This window comes from Petaurus breviceps, unplaced genomic scaffold (genome assembly GCF_028583685.1).
Source record: "Petaurus breviceps papuanus isolate PSGF00001 unplaced genomic scaffold, PetGlider_PUasm1.0 90763, whole genome shotgun sequence".
Lineage (NCBI taxonomy): Eukaryota > Metazoa > Chordata > Mammalia > Diprotodontia > Petauridae > Petaurus > Petaurus breviceps.
Genome location: NW_027187340.1, coordinates 9338334 through 9355621, shown reverse-complemented (window position 1 = coordinate 9355621; position 17288 = coordinate 9338334). Strand labels below are relative to the sequence as shown.

At 37.0% G+C, this 17288-nt stretch overlaps 1 protein-coding gene across 1 annotated transcript; it reads left to right on the top strand.

The window, feature by feature from the left end:
• The first annotated feature begins 2756 nt into the window (after positions 1-2756).
• Positions 2757-3974, top strand: LOC138146604 (E3 ubiquitin-protein ligase TRIM17-like). Its single transcript, XM_069068611.1, has one exon. It carries the CDS (start codon positions 2757-2759, stop codon positions 3972-3974), a length of 1218 nt encoding a protein of 405 aa, XP_068924712.1.
• The last annotated feature ends 13314 nt before the right edge of the window (positions 3975-17288 follow it).

Sequence of the window (17288 nt, the reverse complement as noted above, 5' to 3'; positions counted from 1 at the left end):
AAGGGAGACAGTCAGGGATTTCCTAAGAGTTGGGTCATGCAGACATCTGTTGCCTCCTGCAATCATCTGGGCTTGGCTTTGCAAAAATGGGCTAGTTCTATGGTATCCCAGATCATGCTTCTCTCATGAAGGAATTGCTGAGATGGGTCTGAGAAAGTTGTACTTTGATAATCTTCAACCCTCAAGTAATCACCTGGGCCTGGGGAAGCTAAAATAATGAGGGCTGCCTATAAAGGACCCCTGCCATGAAGGAGATTCATGTCTAATGGGGTTATGTGGCAGGCTAGAGACATGAGATGTGTGTATATGTGCCTGTGTGTGTGCATGTGCCTCTGTGTGTGTATGTGTGTATGGGGGTGGGAGGGCATCAGGTGCTCATTCATACTGACTCTACCATGGAAGAAGTGGGGATGTCAATTATTAAGAATATAGAACCATAGATTTAAAGCCAGAAGGAGCCTAAAATGTCATTTTGTTCAGAACCTTCATGTGTTGTTCAAGGTTTCTTACCAGCAAATCGCACAGGCAGCTAGGTGACACCATACACTGATAAAGTCTTTGACTTGGAGTCAGGAAGACCTGAGTTCAAATCCAGCCTCAGACACCTATTAGTTGTGTTACACTAGGAAAATCATTTAGTCTCTGTTTACCCAACTGTAAAATCAGGGTAATAATAGGACCTGCATCCTAGCATTTTTGTGACAATCACATGAAATATTTGTAAAAAATGCTTAGCACAGTGCCTAGCAAATAGTACCTCCTAAATAAATGCTTGTTTCCTTCTTTCTTATTAGGTAAACAGGGATTCAAACTCAGGTTCTCTGATTCCAAAACCAACAGCATTTTCCACTGTATCATGCACAGACTAAAATTACAACAAAAAGGATTCATATTACATTTAAGAAAGAACATTCAGTTAGTTGACAAGCATTTATCAAGCACCTACTGTGTGCCAGGTACTTGTGCACTAACAGGAATGAAGTTATGAAATCTCTTTTCCTGAAATCCTAAAAAGGAAGGAAGGAAGGAAGGAAGGAAGGAAGGAAGGAAGGAAGGAAGGAAGGAAGGAAGGAAGGAAGGAAGGAAGGAAGAGGTTTTTTAGTCTTTTAACAAAGACAGAAATTGTTGAGATTCCTTAAATCCAAAAGAAATAAAGTAGAAGAGGTAGCATGGGATCCTAGAAAAAGCACTAAATTCTACACTGAGGCAAAGCCCCAGACATCCTGTCCTAGTTATAGATTTGGTCATAAGACCTATATTTAAGTAGCAAGTCTCTGAGTGTCTATCATCCCAGCTATAAAGAGAGAACGGATAAATCAGTCTCTAAGAAACCTTCTGTTAGTCTAGAATTTTTTTCTGGGTTCAGATATTTCACTTTTTGCAAAAGGTAGGGCACGACCCATCTCATACCCATCCCCTTCATCCACTTGCTCCTTACTGCCAACACTAGGGAAGGGAAAGGGAATAAGCTTTTATACCGGGTGTCCCTAAAGTCTGGACACATAAGACATCTCATTAACTATGCATATTTTCAAGAAATGAAAAGAATAAAATTTTCAACATTTTATTTAATTAGCATAAATGAGATTTCATAGGAAGATATAGGAGACACATAGGAAATTTCATTAATTAATTAAATTACATTAATCTCATTAATAGGGAAAATAGTCCCCAATAGCTAATGAAAGCTTTTATTCCATGTGAAGTTGTCATGGATAAAATCTATGCTAATTAAATCAAATATTATTGAAAATTTTATTCATTTCATTTCTTGAAAATATGCATAGTTAAGGAGATTTCCTATGTGTCCAGACTTTAGAGACACCCCGTAGAATTCACTGCCTGATGTTGACATACTCTAGGTGTATGGCTATGAGTATGTAATTTAATTTCTCTAGCCTTCAGTCTCCTCATCTGTAAAATGGGGATAGAAATGCAATGTCTCCTACTGGAGAGGATATTTCTTAAGAGTAGGGAAATAAAGAAAACTCTTTTTGCACCTTGAAGATTAATCTGAATATAATATTTCTTTAAATAACAATGCACAGCTCATATTATCTATGTCCAAATATCCTTATCTTTCTTATCTAGTAAAAGCAGTACTATGCTTCTTTCTTATTAAAATTAAGTTTATATATAATTAACAATAAGAATAAATGTAAATGAACAAAATATTCAGGAAGAGAAAATACTATTCCATATCCACTATCATATTCAACTTTCAATCATTAAATTCATACTCTTTCATTCTACATTTCAATAGTCATTCAAGAATCAATAAACAAGTGCCTACTGCGTTTTAGGCTTCCAATCAAATGAGAAAGACAACGTGCAAACAAATACATACAAAGCAGCTACATACAGGATAAATAGGAAATAATTAGCAGGGGAAAAGCAACAGAATTAAGAAAGGTTGGAAAAGGATTCCAGTAAAAGATGGGATTTTAGTTGAGGCTTAGCAGAAACACGTACTAAAAGTATTACGTTGCGCTAGACAAAGAGAGGAAATATGAAGATGTAAAGCTACAGATAACAATAAGATACTGTCCCTACTCTTAAAGAACTTTTAATATAGTAGGGAGCAATAAAATATATGTAGATAAATTCAGTACAAAAAACAAGATGTTGAATTTAGGTAGAACTCTTTCCAGCTTGGAGCTAACTTTCCACTGTAGTTCTTGGAAGGAATCGAGCTAATTCTCCTTCTGCCCCTGGAGTTCTTGGAAGGAAGCAGCCTACTGTGCTATCAAAGGATTATGGCTTCTAAAGACTTCATCGAAGGCCACCAGAATGTGCTCACCTGCAACATTTGTTGGGCCCCTCTCACAGACCCAGTGGCTGCCAATTGTGGACACAGTGTTTGCCAATCTTGTTTTGGTAGCTCCAGTGAAACTTCAGAGCCCAACTCCTGCCGAAGGTGCAGGGGAATCTCCCAGTCCAGAGCTTTAAGTGCCACTTTAAGGAGAAGGGGGAAACTGCCTCCAAGAAGGAAGCCTTCGGTTACCTGGGAACAACGTCAACAGAAGCCTCAGGGACCCAGCAATTGTGACAAACACCAGGAGGACAAGAAGTTGTTCTGTATGAATGATCAGACCCCAGTCTGTGTGCCCTGTTCACAATCCCCAGAACATGAGGCTCACACAGTCAAAGCTACAGAAGAAGCTGCCAAGGTCTATAGGAAAAAGCTTGAGGAGAATCTGAAACTTGTACAGGTACATTTAAGAGATGTTCAGAAGCTAATACTGGAAGAGAAGAAGATACCTCGGACATGGGCTGTTGTGTGGACGGAACAAGTGGAAATGCCCAGAGAAACCTTTGAGGAAAAATTTCAAGAAATAAGTGAGTTCCTGAGTGATGAAGAAGAGGACGTCCACAGTCTTGTGGAACTGGATGAGGAGGAGAATGAAATGTTTGAGCAGCTGAAGGACCATGAGGCCCAGCTAGAAATCCACAACAGAGAGAAAAAGAGGAGGAGTCGCCTTCAACTGTCCCAACACAGGCACGACCTGAGGGAAATGGACACAGCTTTGGAAGAAAAGTCCCGGATGCCAGATACAGACCTTCTTCAGGATGCACAAGAAACACTGAACAAGAGTGAGTCCCTGTTGCTTCAAAGGCCAAAACCTTTCACACCCAAACTGAGCAGTTCTTATTGCATGGAATTAAGAGAATTTCTGAGGAAATTTCAAGAATCTCGACTGTTGCAATGTCACTATCCCTACGAGTTACCTGATGATGACAGAAAGAGGACTTTCACATTTGCAGATATTTCCTCAGGTCAGATGTTTGCTATTTATACCTCTGGAAGTCTCCATTACATGAACCGGAGAGATTTGTCTATTACGCGATTGAACATGGATGGCCTTACTGAAGAGAAACAAGATGGTCCCATCTCCACCTGTTACTGTTTGCCAATTGAAAGGGAGAACTACCCTACTCACTTCCCTCCTTACCCCTCAATGGAATGGCATTAATTAGGACAGAGACCTGGGCAAACCAAGTAAAGATGGTTCAAGGTGATGCTGGAACTGTATCCCTCTTTTAAACCTGACATATAATATACAAAAGGGAGGGGACCTAGTTGGGGAGCATTGGAAGCAGAATGCTCCTTTACCAGGGCAAATGTGAATTTTGTTTTTGTTAATTAAGAAACTATAAATACAGTGGGATCTTGCATTGTGTCTGACATATTATCTACTATAGAAAATCTGTAAAGGGCAGCTAGGTGGCACAGTGAATAGAGCACCAGCCCTGGAGTCTGGAGGACCTGAGTCCAAATCAGGCCTCAGACACTTAACACAAAACTAGCCGTGTGACCTTGGGCAAGTCACTTAACCCCAATTGCCCTACCTAAATAAATCTAAAAAATAATAAAATTAAATAATTTAAAAAATAATAAAATTAAAAAAGGTCTAAAAAGAAAAGAAAAGAATCTGTAAAAGCTTGCCCATTTCCCCCTTTACACTTCTGTCCTAGGATATCATATCATCCATGGGAAATGGGTATTAGACATGGAATAAGGAAAGTGTTGGAATCCCACTCCTAGTAGCTGCTAACTGGCCATAGACAAGGCTGTGCCACAGATTGATTCTTACAGCGTCACACAATACATATTAATAATTTTTTTTCCAAATGTAAAAAAAAAAAATTTAGGTAGAACTTCTTGACCCAGTTCTATGATTTCCTTACAGTAGTTAATTTCTAAAGTGGAACAAAGACTGGGAATTCCTCTGTTATTTAAAGTCTTAGAGAAATGCTTAAGGCATGAAGAGGTAAAATGACTTGGCCAGAAAGACACAATCTGTATGTATCAGAGTTGGGACTTGAACCCAAGTTTTCCTGACTCCAAAATCACCCCCCCCCAATCCTCTATCCCACAATGCCAAGAGGATGTTAGTGTTTAGAAATGCAAACAATTCCCATTTGGTCTGTTGAGAAACAAAAATTCTTTTATAGAATTGTAGTCAAGGTAATTGACTAGCTTGTTGATAATTAATAAGTAAGCGATGATTACATTCTTATTGTAGTGTTTGCATACAGTAAGTATATTGACCACATAGCCTCACTTAAAATAGGGGATAAATAATTTACAGTTTCTCCCTCACATAAATTAAACCACACTTACTGTTCACTTACCCTGTGCTAAACTGAGTTATAATGGTATTACCTACACGATGCCACACCATTTTTCAAAAATGGAAATCTTGTTCTTAATTTCCAGGGGAAAGTATCCTCTGTTGGTTTACACCATACAGAACTGCACGATAATAAACAATGCCTGAGCATAGGAAGTCATTTGTTCAGTTCTCAGTCCTGTCCCAGGCTAAAGAACAAGGAAGGAAAGGGGAAGGATGACAAAAGGTTTCCAGTGGCAAAGGATTTATAGTCAGGATCGGTTTTTATATGTTTTCATTCATTTTGAATGAATACAAAGAATAATCTTGTGGCTAATACAAATGCAGCAAACTGGGCCATTACATTGACAGTGTGATCTATCCCACTTCACACTGCTTTATAAGCAGAATGTATCATTCTTTGGAGCTCTCTTCTGGTTAAATAATTGTAAGAAATATATCTCTTGCCATTACTTTTATTGATAAAACACAGCGTGTCGTCCTAATTCATTCTTCCGCTACTATATTTTATCATCATCTACAGTGTGATTGGGATTCTGATCACCCAGGATTCTGCCCCCAGATTGAAAGCTTCTATCTCCTCATCTGTTATTCCTCATGAGGCAAAGCTCTGGTGTGCCATCTGTTTTCTCACAAAATCCAGACACTCACCAAATTTTAAGACCCCAGCAACCTATAACCTTAGGGTTCTTTTGGAAATACCCAAGGGTTCCCTGCTAAGTCTAGTCTCTTGGCTATTGAAATGACTTAATAGGCAAATAGCTATTATCACATTTTCATTTGTGGATTTGATTTGTGGTTGGTGGGTTTTGTGAAATCATCTTAATGTTTTATTGATTTTTTTGAAGCTAGTCCTCACTAAGTAAAAGATTTAAGAGACTGAACATTTCAGCTATGTATTTAAAGCTTTATTGTTTTTTTTTCTTGTTTTTACCCAACTGACTGCTCATATCTCATTTAAATCTTAGAGAACAGGGGGCTTTCTTACTTTCTCACTAGGGATTTTTACTGAGATTTCCCATTTCTAATAACAAAACATAATTTGCCTTTTCTACCCTAGAACTGGCATCTGTTTCTCAAGTATTTAAATTTCTTTTTGGAATTTGACAGCTGAAAGTTGGTCGTGCAACTATTTTAAGTAACTGAGAAAAAGCTATGCAGAAATTAAAAGCAGGTTTATTTTGTTGTTGTTCATTCGTTTCAGTCAAGCCTGACTCTTTTTGACCCCATTTGGGGTTTTCTTGGTGAAGATACTGGTTTGCCATTTCCCTCTCCAGCTCATTTTACAGATGAAAAACTGAGGCAAAAAGAGTTAAGTCATTTGACCAGAGGCATACAGCTAGTAAGTGTCTGAGGCTAGATTTGAACTCAGGAATAGTCTTCCTGACTTCAGGCCTGGTGTTCTATTTGCAGTGGGCACCACCTAGCTGCCCAGTTTTACTTTTAGCCTATGTGAAATGAGATTAATAATAGTAGTAGTAATAGCAAAAGCAGGATTTGTCATAATAGTAGTAGTAGTAGTAGTAGTAGTAAGAGCAGCAGTGGTAGCAGTAGTATTAGCAGCAGCAGTAGTACTAGTAATAGTAATAGTAGTAGTAGTAGCAAAGGTAGGGTGGTAGTTGTAGTGGTGGTGATGGTGCCATGCACTATGTTAAGCTCTTGGAATACAAAGAAAAAGCAAAAACAATCCCTCCCCCTCAAGGAGCTTGTGTTCTAACAGGGGAAGACAGCATATACATAAATCCATCCATACAAGTTAAATATAGAATAGATGGAAGGTCGTCTTAAAAGGGAAGTCTCAAGTAGTTTGGGGGTGGGGAAGACAAGGAAAGATCTCCTTCAGGAGATGGAACTTGAACAGTCTTAAAGGAATCCAGGGAGTCTATAGGAACAAAGTTGAGTGGGAAATCTTTCCCAAAATAGGGGATAACCAATGCAGATGCAGAAAAATGGGAGATACAGTATTATTTGTGAGAAACAGCAAGAATGCCAAGATAAATGGATCACAATGTATAGAGGTGAATAATTTGTTTAAGAATTGGAAAGGAAAAGCCAAGTCTGTGAAGAGGTTTAAATGCCAGAGTTTACATTTAATTCTAAAGGTAATGAAGAGCTATAGGAATTCACTGAGTTGGGGAGCAACATAGGCATACTAATGCTTTAAGAAAATTAGCAGCTAGGTGTAGTATAGATGGAAACCAGAAGCAAGCTGACACAAAAAGTCTGATTAGAAGAATTTTAGAATAGTCCAGGCAAGAGGCAATAAGGGTGTGAACTAGGGAAGTGCCTTTGTGAATGGAGAGAAGGGAACTTATGTGAGAAATGTAGAAAAAGAAATAGAGAAAGAAATTACAAGATAAGGTAATTGAATGGATATGGTGTCAGTGAGAGAGGACAGTTCATGATAATACTAAAGGTATATACTTGGGTGACTAGATGGATGGTGGTACCCTTGACAGTGATAGGGAAATTTGTGAGAGAGACATGTCTAGAAAAGGAAGAAAATGATATATTCTGGTTTGGAACATGGTGACTTTGACATGCCTACAGAACTTTGTTTGAAATACCTAATAGGAAGTTGGTGATAAGGGATTAGAGCTTAGGAAAGAGACTAGGACTCAGACTATCTCTGAATCGTCTGCCTAGAGATGATCATTGAAGCTAACTGTCAATTCAGTGAGTTACAACAACCCAATGGGGTAGATGATGTCATCATAGACATCGTACAGATGAGAAAACTTACCCACTTTCTGGGTAAGTGACTTGCCCAAGGTCATATAGCTAATTATTCTCTGAGGTAGTATTTGAACCCAGATTTTCCTGACTCCAAGCCCAGTGCTCTATCCACTACAGCTTGCTACCTCTGTAGAATGTTTGGCAATATGGTACAGAGATACTTTAATCACCTTACTGCATTTTGAGCCAATCAGTCAAGAATCCATGAAGTTTTACCGTTTAAGTATGCCGTCTCACTGTGTCTCCACCCTTTGAAATCTTCCCGTTCCTTCAGTATTTATCTCAGATACCCCTCCACCATAAAATATTCCCTGATAGTCTAGTACAAAGTAGTCTCTCTTTGCTAAAATGTCTTATAGCATTCTATATTCTATGCACATATCACATTCTAATTTATATTGAGAGATAGCATAACATAATAATTAGAATACTGTACTTAGATTCAAATCCTGTCTCTGACACTTACTAGCTGTGTAATTTTGGTTACCTTTCTGGGCCTTAAATATGAAGGGGTTAGAGTGCAGTCCTTTTACTGAATCCAAACTTCATAGAACAAATCCCTTTAATAAAAGGATTTGTCCTGTAAAATTTAGACTCAGTCAAAAGGCTACACCCAAAGACCTAGAAGGCCATGTATGGTCTCATTGGCACAGGTTGCCCACCATGGGTTAGAACCTTTAAACCAAAGGTACTGCTATTAAGCATATATGCCCAGAAGGTTAAAGACAGAAAGACCTTATATCTACCAATATATGCATTGCCATACATTTTGTGGCAACAAGAACTGACAATAAAATAAGTGTTCATAGACTAGAGGATGCTAAACAAATGGTGGTATGGAAATGTAGTTGAATATTAACTATTCTATAAGACATAATGAATATGAAGAATTCAGAGAAACAGGTGAGAATTATATGAGTGAATACAGGATAAAGTAAGCACAAGGAAAACAATATACACGACAACGTCAATGGGAAGAACAAATGAAATCAAATGCTGTGCAGTGATAATGACCAAGATCAGATCTGAAGAAAAGCTGAGAAAATGCATCACCCTTCCTTGATTGCAGGGATGGAATGTTGTATTTACTGTCTGATGTAGTAAATGGGTTGATTGAGACTGTTGAGCAATTTTTTTCTTTCTTTTTCTTTTTTAATCCTTGCTCCAAAGAGTATACTCTGGTCGGGTCATTGAGAAAGGGAGGCAACATACATTCAAAAATAATGAATGATTGAATGAGATCTTATAAAATCAACTAACATTCATTAGATACATAGTCTGTTCCACATACTGTGTGAAAATTCTTGGGTTGTAATATACCATCTCCAAGGTCCTTTCTAGCTCTTGATCCTTGAGGCTATCATCTACTAAAATATAAATGGATTGTAATCTTCATTGGTGGAAAGAATTCCCATATCAACAAAAGGACAGATCATTAGTGTGGGGGAGGGGTTGGGTGTTGGGATTTTTAGTTGCTTTTTTGTTTTGTTTTGTTTGTGTATTAGACCTGTAATTTCACTGGTGAAGGAAATTTCCAGTGAGGAAATGCCCTCTCCCAATGCAGACCAGCATCTTTTCTCCAACTTTGAGCTTAGAGAGTTGCCTGGGCACTGAGAGTGTAAGTGACTTCATTAGACTTATGGAACCAATGTGTGTCCACATGTGACCCTGAAATTAGTGAGCTCTCAATTCACTTTGGCCTGCTGCCTCACCTGGTGTAATTTAGTTAGTTAATCTTTCCACAACTGTGATTCCATCAGTGCAGGGAGCTCCTGTTGAGGAGTTTCATCTACCAAAGCAGATAACCATCTTCTCAGTAACTTGTACTCTTAGAGAATTGCCTACAGTATTGAAAGATTATGTGGTTTACCAAGAGTCACAGAATTAATATGTTGCAGAAGTGGGTCTGGAACTCAGATCTTCCTAAATCCAAGAGTAGCTTTCAATCCATTAGTCATACTATCTCTCCAATTTAATTGTATTAAATTAATTATTTGCATCCAGTCATCAATCATTAAATATCTATTAAGGATCTACTATGTACCATGCACTGTGCTAAGCACTAAGCATACAAAAGAAAAATCAAAATATAGTCTCTGCGATCAAAGAGCTTAATATATATATATGCACACACATATATACATATATGTATATATAATATGTATCCTTCCTTGTGCTATACTTAAAATAAATTGGACTATTTCCAAACATATCCCATGTTTCTAATCTGTGCCTTTACTTCCTCTATTCCCCATACCCAGATATGCTCTCTTCCTCTTTTCAACAATTGAATTCCTACCCATCCTTTAAAGACCAACCATAATGGGACATCTCCCAGAAAACATTCCCTGATTCATCCCTTCCAAGTCATTAGCAACTTTCATCCCATAAGACCTCACATAGGACTTTTTTTATACTTTGGTGCTACACTTAACAATAACAAAATAATATATAACATAAAATATCTTTAAATGAATCTTGTATCCAACCTAATGACAAGCTACCTGAACACAATGCTCTCATATAACACCGCGCCTCTCTTCTAGTGACTAGAACATATAGTATCACACAGTAAATATGATAAATTAATGAAGTCTATCTCACCCATCTTCATCATAATGGACAACATTGCCAACAACTAATGATTGAAAGAGGAAACTTCCATTTTCTTCATCACATTGTAATTAACTGTGTGCTTGGAAATAAAAGAACAATTTACACTTTTCATGATCATATCTTTGCATCAAAATAAGAATTCAACATTCAAACTTTATATACATATATTTGTGGTTATATTTGTATGGTTATATTATCCTTCCTTTTGTTGTTCCATTTTCTGTCTCCTCAAGCCTCTCCTCCCTTTTTTCACATAGCTCCCTGATGTGGCTGTTTGAAATGAGTCAAAAAAATAAAAACTGAAAGCCAGTGGATGCAGTGTTTACAAACACAACCTGTTCAATCCCGTCAAACCTGATCAATCACCCAGCTGAGCATTCAGGCACTCCACCACATACAGCTGGGCACAGAGCTCCCTTGAGGCCAGTTTCTTTTCTCTATGTGAGTCAGCCTTGTTCATGCAGATTACTTGCAGTTTCTGATTACCCACATCAACATTTCCCTTTTGTGGCCATGGATAATTGAGAGAAGGCTGTAGGTTAAAAAACATTTAATCACCATTGGTAATTGTTTATAATTTCAAATCAGTCAAAACAAAAACCCCAAGTAATCCTCTGGAATTGCCAGGGCTTTTGTCTAGCCATTGATAATTTACTCACATTAATAATTCTTAGCCAATATTTGTGTAGTGTTTTAACATTTGCAAAGCAATCTATGTATATATTGTTTTATTGCTACAGCAACCCTGCGAGCTATGTGTTTATTATTATTCCCATTTTAGAGATGTGGAAAACTGATGGAAAATTAAATGACCTGCCTAAGCTAGTAAGTATCCTAAGGTAGGGTTCATACTTAGGTTTTCTTGACTCCAAATACAGTGTTCTATCTACTAGACCAAGCAGCCAATAGAAACATGTTCATTTTCATGCACAATATTTTCATAAGAAGTTTGCAAAGGAATATGACCAAATGAAACTCATAAAAAAACTTGGAACAGAAGTTGGACACTGGCAGGTCTACATTTTGCAGTACTGTATGCACTGAGGTAGACAAAAGCCCATCCAATCAAGATTTGTTTTCCCTGGAGACTGGTGATGAAGGAACTGAATGACTTTGTCATACACAAAAGTTGGTACCCACAGCAAGCAGAGCAGATTTCACAAAAAGGAGCAAGAGACTGCTGGGAAGAAGAAGAGCCAAATGAAGGATACATTCATTATGGTACCCAAGACAGGAGGGGGGACACTAGCCTGCACAGCAAGTTTGTAGCCTGCCAAAAATAATCCAAAAGGACTGAAAAGAGAGAATTCTTGCCATGAGTGAGATTAGTTTTCTAATTGCCAGGGGAAAAAAAAACTGAAAGCATAGCTAAATCTTCCCCATCATGTCCCGTCACCCAAGAGACAGTTTCTTCACCCTGGTATATAACTGTTTCTAAGGACTGTGCTTCCAGATTTCCTACCTATGTGCTTGGGGAAAATAATCTAATGTACTGAATATATGCAGAGTATAGGTGTGCAGAAGATATATTCCCTATTCTTTTTAAAGGTTTAGGTTCTAAATATGTGTTCCTCGTCTCTTTGTCTACAAATCAGCTTCTAGGATTGAATTTAGATAATCTTGGAGTTTCTCAGAGTATCTGGGAAGGAAGCTTGAGCAAATCTGAGATACATTAATCATCCAAATTATTCCTACATTGGGAGTTTTAGAGTGGAAAATGATTCTAAGTATGATAAGGAAAGTTAACTAAATTCTCAGAGAAGAGGGGAAAGAAGGGAAATGACAAGAAGGAAGAATAACTATTTGGGGAAACATTTCAGACTAATCCTCTGATATGCAGAAAACTGGAATGGGTGGCACAAAACTCACATTTTAAAAAATACAGTCTCTCCGGGGGGGGGGGGGGATAAATGGATGGTAATACTCACTTTTCTGTCTTTTAAGGAGTGAAAAACTGGAGAATTTGTTTTCCCCATTGTAGCTCCAGCAGGTTTTCTGTACTCAAGTAAATGAGAAAAGAAAAATGTTATTTGGAAGCTTTAAAATTTCTGTTCTAAATCTTGCAATTTATAAAATTAATCTTATAGCTTATGAGCAGGAATATAAAACCATATGGAACTATATTTGTTTTCAGCATATCTAGCTCTAGAAAATAGATTTTTAGCACAGACCATGAATACAGAGAAATTATATATTCCTATAAATTTACTGATATGTTCACATGCTGAATTGGAAGAAAGATTTTTTTTAATTAGTTCAGTGCTAAATTCTTCTCATTTACTATAGCCAACAAAGAAACACTTGGAATTCTGCATTTTAATTCCTTTCCTCAATCTCCAACTATAACTATCTAGTTCTGCAAATACTTAGAATTCTTAGAATAATATGTGATGTCATAGTGAAAATATTGTTGCATATTTCCATTATTGTTTCTAAAAATCTATCTCACCCATAAAGCTTTTCCAAACCACTGTTATAGGAAAAGAAGAAATTAACCTTCCCTTAATCTCAAGATGCAATTCCCATAGTTCTCTCTTCATTTCTCACCACACTCAATAATTTCTCTCTCATCTCTATAATATAGGAAGGTAGGCAGGTGGAACAGTGGATGGAGTGCTGGATCTGGAGTTAGAAAGACCTGAATTCAAATCCCATTCCAGTCACTTAGTAGCTGGGTTACCCTGGGCAAGTCACCCTCATCTGTAAAGTAGGGATAACAATAGCATCTACCTCTCACAGTTCTTGTGAGTATAAAATTAAATAATATTTGTAAAACACTGTGTAAACATTACAGATATAAATACACATACCGTGTTTCCCCAATAATAAGACAATGTCTTATTATTTTTTTTGGACAGAAAAACACGAGAGGGCTTATTTTCAGGGGAGGGCTTATTTTAATGAACATTGACAGCAATTTTAATAAACAGGTAAATGTGAACAAAAAAATGTACCTTTATTCAATAAGCAAATCATTGGGGAAGAACAGGATGACGCGCTCACTGCTGCAGCTCTGATTGGATGCAGCTTGGAGCGCAGCATGCGTTTCACCCGGGGGAGGGGAGGACGGTGCATACAGAGAGTACCGTAATGTAGCGTGTAGCGCAGGGGATCACCTTCACTACAGTAGCAATCTCAATAGGGCTTATTTTTGGGGAGGGCTTATTTTCAGGATAGGTCTTATTATCGGGAAAACACGGTATGTGTGTATGCATATATGTATACATACATGTATGTATAAATTATTTTTATGTGGTGATAAGTCCATTAAATAGTGGAATCCTATGAAGTAGAGCTATAGGCCATCTATTCCAATGAACTCATATTACAGATAAAACTGAGGCTCATAAAAAAAATGAAGTGACCTATCCAAGGTTATATAAAAAGTAAGTAACAGAGCCCATATCCAAATCCAGTTTTTCAGACTTTTAATCTAACTCTTTCTGTTATACCTCAGATACCTCATTTGCAAATACATGTTACATAAATTATACTGTAAGTTCCTAGGTGGCAGTGCAGACAAATTTTTTTTCATCCTTTCTTATGTTTGCACTAGTTTATTACTTATTATTATTACCAAACCAAGCACGGAGTCTTACATAACAAGTCTAATAGATGCTTATTAAAATGAACTTTTGAAACAGGTAATTAATTATTTGATGTTAAAGAAAGTCAAATAAACTTACTACTTAATTTTTAAAGTAGCACAAGCAGAAAAGTACCTATCTAGGTAAATAAATAAATATGCATGTACATTTAGGATAGGGAAAGGAACTAGTCTTATAATTTCAATAGTGTAGGAAGCTCCTGCTGAAAAGAAAATCTTCTAGCAATGCAGAATTACAACTTATTGCTTTAGAAAGTCATCTGGGGCACCAAAAGATCCAATGTCTTGCCTGTAGTCACACAGCCATTAAGTATCAGAAGCAAGACCTGAACTCAGGTTTTCCTGGCTGTGAGGCTGGTTCTCTATCCCCTATGTCATACTGTCTTTCTCATATATGTATCTATATTATATTTTATATCATATATATTAATTCTGTTAATTCTACATATTATATATGATATGATATGATAGATACGATACGGTACGGTACAATATGATATGATATGATATATTCCAAAAAGTCTTAGTATATTATTAAAATATTAATCTATTAAAAGTTAAAACTAAACAAATTCTTTTGGGATGCCCCCTTATATAATCATAAGATTATATAATCTTTATGTTTTGTATTTTGTATTTTTATAATATATAGACAACATAAGCACATATATGATATACACAGGTGCATACACACACAAAATGTTTTGGATGAGGAGGATGGGAATAGGACAAGGACTCTCTAGTTCTATTCCTCTGAGATATGAGTATTTTCCCATTCATGCTTGCAGCAATCATAGTCACCATAGAAAGTGACAGATCCAAATCTTCATCACCAGATTTAAGAATGTCTTGCCATATTTGGGCCAAACAGGAAAAAAAACATAGCTTAATTAGTTTGCAGCAAAGTAACTAGGAACTCTCACTTGCTTATCAAATGTGAAGTGTCTTAGGGGAAAGAAAACACCCAACATGCCTGAGTTATTAATTATCAGTTTACAGTTTAAGTCTTCACTTGGCAAAACAATTCACTTTTCAAAGATTGTTATAACAAGTCTTGGGCAGAGCTAGAGCAAACATTTGTGTTTGTGTTCAATCTGGCTATTTCCACATATGCTCACTGTGACTTTAGGAACAGAGCCATAGGGAGAAGGAAGGCCTGCATTCATTTGCATTATGCAGATAACATAGCAGTTTGGGTTGGTAGGCCAGCTGGGTCAGAAAAAAAAAATCATTACTAATATTTATAACTCATGTTCTCAGAACATTCTTGAGGGCAACAAGGGTAACAATTTTAAGAAAGAAGCTAAGAAGGTGCTACAATCTTAAATTTCAGTACTCCCAAATAATAATTCCTATTTGGTGATTTGGAGTCCAGAAACTCTCACTCTCAAAATAGGTAAGAAAAAGAATTCTATTCAGATATTTTTCCATAAATATCTTACCCTATCAAGAATTAGTATCAAATATCAGAATAAGGGACAATGTGAACAGGTCATCTTTAAAGGAAATCAGGATAGAAACCAAAAAATGGTTGAACAGATTTCCATAATGCTCCATTACATTTTTTGCCTACAAGAATACCCCTATGGTGTGTGTGCATGTATTAATCTGTGTGTGTGTGTGTTTGGGGGGGGCAGGCAGGGAATGAGATATCCTCTGCATGCTCATGTTCTACATGAGTAGAAAGGGATGCTTAGTTCTCTCTTATATCTATCCCCTTATCTCCACTCAAATGGTCACCACCCCAGTTCCGTTCCTCATCACCTCTTGCCTAGACTATTACAGCAGCCTCCTAATTGTACTCCCTTACTCCAGTCAAGCTCTTCTCCTACCCAATACATCTTCCACATAGCTGCCAAAATAGTATGGCTAAAGTACAGGTCTGATCATACCCTTTTACTCAAGAATCTTCAGTGGTTCACTATCAGACCAGAATTTAAATCAATCAAATGGTATTTATTAATAATGTACTACTGAGTATGCTTGGCACTCTTTTGTGTGGGGCATAAAAGGACAGAAATGAAACAGACACTACTCGTAAAGAATTTACATTCCATTGGGAGAATATCTATAAGTATATGCAAAATAGAACAAAGTAAATACAAGGTCATTTTGATTTGATTTTACTTTATTAATGATATCATAAAATAGCATTGGTCAAAATAACCTCGTATAGGATTTGCTTATAGTCATTGAGTTTCTTCTACTGTATATCTTTAAAGACCTGATTCAAAAAGCATTTTTTTCTTTTACTATCATATCTAAAACTACAGAAACTACTCTCACACTTTCTTGAAAATTTCCTTTCAGAATGTTCTTTTTTGAAGCTAAATTAATTCAGCTCCTAAATAAGTCTGTGGTATAATTTCCCAAATCTTTCTTCATTGTAAAAGTCTCCCACCTTGAATTGTCCCCTCAAGCATACAAGAAACCACAGCAGGCATAGAGACACATGGAATGTATTCTGACTGTAAATAGTTAGAGCACTGCCTGAATAGCCTCCATTTTGGTCAGTTTTAAATGTGGTAATCTGGTCTAGAGGCCACAGGAGGAAGGATTAGCTAGTCTAAATAATGAATCAAAGAGAAGCTTGCAACCTGAATATTAAACATGGATCAGGGGAAATGCTTATAAAGAAAGACTGAACAGGGAAAGTGAGAGGAGAAAAGAACCTGCCCCCAGGACTTTCTCTAAGATAAAGTGCTGAATTCTCAAGGATCTATAAACATAAATATCTCTCTTATTTTGTATCATTCCCCTCCCGTGTGTGTAATAACAAGCTTTTAAAAAGCCCTAAAGAAGGTTTGACTCCTATTTTCAGAGAGCAGGACAAAGAAAACATATTTCTGCTCCATCCTGCAGCCTGAACCAGGTGGCAGGGACTCCAGGAAACAAGATATAAGGTAAAAGCAGTGTATAAAACTCAGTAGAGGAGAAAAGTAAACAAAGTCCCCGAAAGAAGTGAAATATGAAAGATCCTCCAATTCTCTTGCCATCATGATACAAGAAGAGTGTTCGTTGCAGCAAGATTCATTAAGAGATCAAGCACCAGAAGCACATTATGCACCCATGACCACATTCCTTACAGAATCCTAATTGTAGAATCTCAGAGTTGGAAGGAAATTAAGAGGCCTTCTAGACACCTGAGCAAAAATTTGTCCTAAAATATTCCCATCAAGTGGGTTTTTTTCCAT